We start from the raw sequence: 4,377 nt of genomic DNA, 5'->3' as shown, positions 1-4,377 counted from the left end.
TCAGTATTGAAAGTAAAAGTACAAGTAAATGCAAAATGGAAAAGAAGCAGTGCATTAAGGCTATACATTTTTTATCAGTATGTGTGTTCCCTGGGAATCGAACCCACGACCTTTTGCGCTGCTAACAATGCTCTACCACTGAGCCACAGGAACATAAAATAATGTTTTGATGTAAGTCAATTATTGCTAACTTTACTGAACTTGTATAAAATTATTGTTATATTTGTTATCATGCTAATATGTGCAGAAAAACGGTACTCTCTGTGTGATAGATTGTTAACTATATTAAATTATATAAATATAAAATGCATACAGAAGCATTTTTGCCATCTACAATTTAGAACGCATTGAATTTTGAGTTTTAATAGACTAATAGACGATGCTGTATCGCACACCCCAGACTCGATTTGAGTGGAAAATTAAATCATCTGCGGTTGTGCGCGCGCTTGTTTGCACATGAGGTGTTTTTTAGGAGTCTAACTTGCAGACGCCAGACCACTGATTCGTCAAACCTGCTTTCCTGCAGTCCGTGTTCTTCTGACTTTATATTTGTAGTAAGTAACGAATATGCTTCGGGGAAATGTATCGGAGTAAATGTATACATTTTAATTAGTAAATGTAGTGGAGTAAAAGTAAAAGTAAAAGTTGTGTGTGTGTGTGTGTGTGTGTGTGTGTGTGTGTGTGTGTGTGTGTAAATTTGCGAACTTGGATACATTTCATTAACTGTAACATAACCCTCATCCTTTCAGAAAAGATACAGTGTATTCTCTACATATAATGTGAATGAATGTATTTATTATCTCCAGAAATGTTAACTATTCAGAGGGGCCGAGGCACGCTGCTACAGGAGCCCACGGGTTCCATTTTTCCTCGTGGAATTTCGCGCGTCTGCGGTCAATCTCCTGAATAATTCCATCATTTGCACTCGTAATTTACACGCATTCTATGCGTTGTCCTGGCGAAATTAACGTCCTTTGATTTATTTCATCAATGAGGAGGCTGGTACTGGAGGTGTAGCGTCACGGGCGGTGTGTCATTCCACACAGATCGCATGTTGATCACGAAGCCGCTTGATCCGGAGCTCCGCTATCTGCGAGACGTGGCAGATTATATCATTTTAAGGCCCTTTTTCAAAGGATGCAGATGTAACCGTTTTTGTCTGGTGTAACGAAAGGTGTACTGGAAGCAGGATGTCCTTCTACGCCGTCATTATACCGGTCCTTTATGTTATTTTCTCTGCTTGGCAGGGTAAGACGATATTGTAGTTTCTTCATAGGCCTCATTGCTGCAAACATGTACTTAGAAACATGCTTCTGTTTATAATGTGTTATCGTCATCAGCGAGAAAAGCATTATATTACTCAGATGCCATGTAACAGCTCTTATCTAATGCAATTTATATAGACATAGCTGCCATGTAATTAACATGGCTATAAACCAGAATATGTCATTTCTATAGCAACAGCTCTCAAACCCCTCAGATTTGTAAATTCACATGAGGCTGCGGTTGTTGTTCTGCATTCTGTATAGGTAGGTCATTCACCGCAGAGCAGTAACTGAAACGTAATCCAAGAGCTGAGAACTTGAAGCAGGTGGTTAACTGACCTACATATAAGATGCTGCAACTGAAGATCAAAACAAAGATGCAATTTCTGCTAAAAACTGTCTTTCGATGTTTTAAGAGGTTTTTACTCAAAATAATTGTAAGAAATTACTTTCTCAGCGGCACTTAAGTCATTATTTTGGGTTAATTAAGTGAGGGCCTCCGGATTTAAATAATCATGAATTAATGATTAATGTACTGATGAATTAATGTGCTCATAGTGCATTAATTGCCCCTCTTTCTATTTAGGTTTTTGTTAATGTTCAGTATTAACATTTAAATGTGTGTGTGTGTGTGTGTGTCTGTATACATTCAATTTATTATGTAATAACAGATTACAATATGTGTTTTATTGATTAATGCATATTACATTACTAAATGTTCCCGTTCCTCAAATATTATATTAAAATTTATAATGAAACCATTTTTTACCAGATTTTTTTTATGTTAATGCTGTAAATTTGTAGGACAACCTACAATTATTATATTATTTTATTTTATTTTATAACTGTAATTTCCGAGTTTTATAGGATTTGGCATCACCTTCAGAATCTGATATCCAATATTTGTTAGTATTTTGATATTTATAACCACCAGTTTTGTTTTATTTCTTTTAGTGAGTGCAAATGAGGACTGCTTGTGGTACGTGGACAAAAATGGCACCTGGCATAATGGCTTTGATTGCCCGCTCATAACCTTCTGCTGTGGGAACTGTCACCGCCGTTACTGCTGCCTGGATGGCTTTAAGATGATCACCGAGGCGGGACAGAAGCGCTGCATGCTGTTCCATCTCAGGTACACTTTTCAAGATTCTAGATTATTGACCACTTAGTGGCCTAGAGAGGCTCATTAACCTCACATTAGACTACTATATAAATAAAACTCATTTGTTTTTAAAGATGGCTGAGCAAAAGTATGACTGTTATAAAAGAAGTGCTAATCTTAATGGTAAAGGTGCTAATTGCTAAACCTAAGAGAAAGTGTTTTATTTTACATTTATTCATTTAGCAGATGCTTTTGTCCAAAGTGATTTTTCTGTGAGTTGCTCCCAGAGAAGTCAGATCATTCAGAATTGGTGTTGGATAAGATCAGTGAAGTTTTCTGTCCTGCCTCTCTCAGCCCTTCCACTATAGCTGGCATTGCTTCATCGATCCTGCTCTTTGTGGCTGCTATAGCAACCATGGTCTGTTGCTTCATGTGTTCCTGTTGTTACCTGTACCAGCGTCGCCAGCAACGTGGCAGAACTCCTTATGAAGGTAAATGCAATTACTTTATTCTCTTCACAGTCCACTGTGAATTTACTACAAATACATATGATATTAATTCAAAATAAACAAAGAAAAAAATCTGTATTTTATGTAATATTTAGCATGTATTTGAATTTATTTTTTCGTTTTGCTGTTGGATTGTTGTTATTGCATGATATACAACAACTATATCATGTAAGTACATCCAATCTTACCTGGATATATACAGTACACTCACATAAAGCTGGATATAATATCAAGCAAAACTGGAAAAGGAAAAGGAAACTGTTTTATATTACATCAATATACTTAAAGTTGGATATATAAAATGTAAAGTGTATTATCGCACAGCTCTATTTGTAAAGTCCAACTTTTTCCATATACTGTACATACAGTGCACTCACATTATATACTATATAGCAAATCACAACTGCTTGATTGTTCATATCATGCAACTATATTATCGCCCAGTTCTAATCTGCTAAATGTGGCTATAAGGCATGAAGTTAATAAGAATTGTCATGTTTTTCTAAAACAATGTGTATTGTTAAAGCATTATATAAATAAATTTGACTTGACTTATTTCTCTTTCTAGTATTACAATTGCATTGCTCTTTGTTAGCATACTTATTTAACCACTGGCTTTCTGTTGCAATGCCATGGCTAATGTTCAAAATGCTTGTTTGCATGAACTTATTCTTACAAAGAATAAAAATCATCACCTACTAACGCAAGTCTCAATTTTTTAGCCCAGCATATTCCAATGGCCAGCTATCCTGTGGAGCACATGTACGATGCTTCTGGTAAACCCATTGGACATCCTGATTATCCTGGATATCCAATGGTGCTGCAATATCCAGGTGTCCCCCACCATTATCCTATGATGCCCCAGGGTCCTTATCCTCCCAATCCTCCTGACGCAGGATACAGTCAAGCAGGTATTCAAATGGCCTCTGTCAGAGATCACATACTACACTCTTAAAAACAAAGGTAGCAAAAGGGGGTTTCACAGTAATTCAATAGAAGAGCTTTTTTGGGTTTCCCAAAGAAGCTTTCAGCGAACAGATCTTAAAAGAACCATTTTTTCTTAGTGTCAGGAACATTTTAATAATCTGAAGTTCCCTTTTCCACATTAAAGGATTAGTTAACTTCCAGAATAAAAATGTCCTGGTAATTTACTCACCCCCATGTCATCCAAGTTGTTCATGTCTTTCTTTATTCAGTTGAAAAGGAATTAAAGGGGTCATATGATGCGATTTCAAGTTTTCCTTTCTCTTTGGAGTGTTACAAGCTGATTGTGCATAGATAAGATCCCTGAAGTTGCAAAGACTAAAGTCTCAAAAACAAAGAGATATACTTTATCAAAGTTAAGACTCTGCCACGCCCCCCTAAAACGGCTCGTTCTAACACGCCCCCACATATCTACCTCACTATGTGGAAATATTTGCATAATGCCGCCCAAATGTGCACGCAAAGAAAGAAGGCGTGGTTTCAGTAACCGCAGTTAGTGTTGAAGCAGCCATGTCAG

The 4,377-nt window shown here is 36.7% G+C and overlaps 1 protein-coding gene across 2 annotated transcripts in view; it reads left to right on the top strand.

Moving 5' to 3' along the window:
• The first annotated feature begins 781 nt into the window (after window positions 1–781).
• The window catches only part of LOC107655068 (protein shisa-4-like), a 7,061-nt gene continuing 3,465 nt past the window's right edge, over window positions 782–4,377 (top strand). For both annotated transcript variants that reach the window (XM_016442467.1, XM_016442465.1), the window contains exons 1-4: window positions 782–1,248; window positions 2,220–2,397; window positions 2,722–2,858; window positions 3,599–3,787. In XM_016442467.1, coding sequence (XP_016297953.1) covers window positions 1,191–1,248; window positions 2,220–2,397; window positions 2,722–2,858; window positions 3,599–3,787 — 562 coding nt within the window. In that variant the 5' untranslated portion in view covers window positions 782–1,190. The remainder of the gene's footprint in view (window positions 1,249–2,219; window positions 2,398–2,721; window positions 2,859–3,598; window positions 3,788–4,377) is intronic.

The sequence above is a fragment of the Sinocyclocheilus anshuiensis genome, unplaced genomic scaffold (assembly GCF_001515605.1).
Source record: "Sinocyclocheilus anshuiensis isolate Anshui unplaced genomic scaffold, SAMN03320099.WGS_v1.1 scaffold1072, whole genome shotgun sequence".
NCBI classification, from domain to species: domain Eukaryota; kingdom Metazoa; phylum Chordata; class Actinopteri; order Cypriniformes; family Cyprinidae; genus Sinocyclocheilus; species Sinocyclocheilus anshuiensis.
This window is presented reverse-complemented; position numbering and strand designations above follow the sequence as displayed.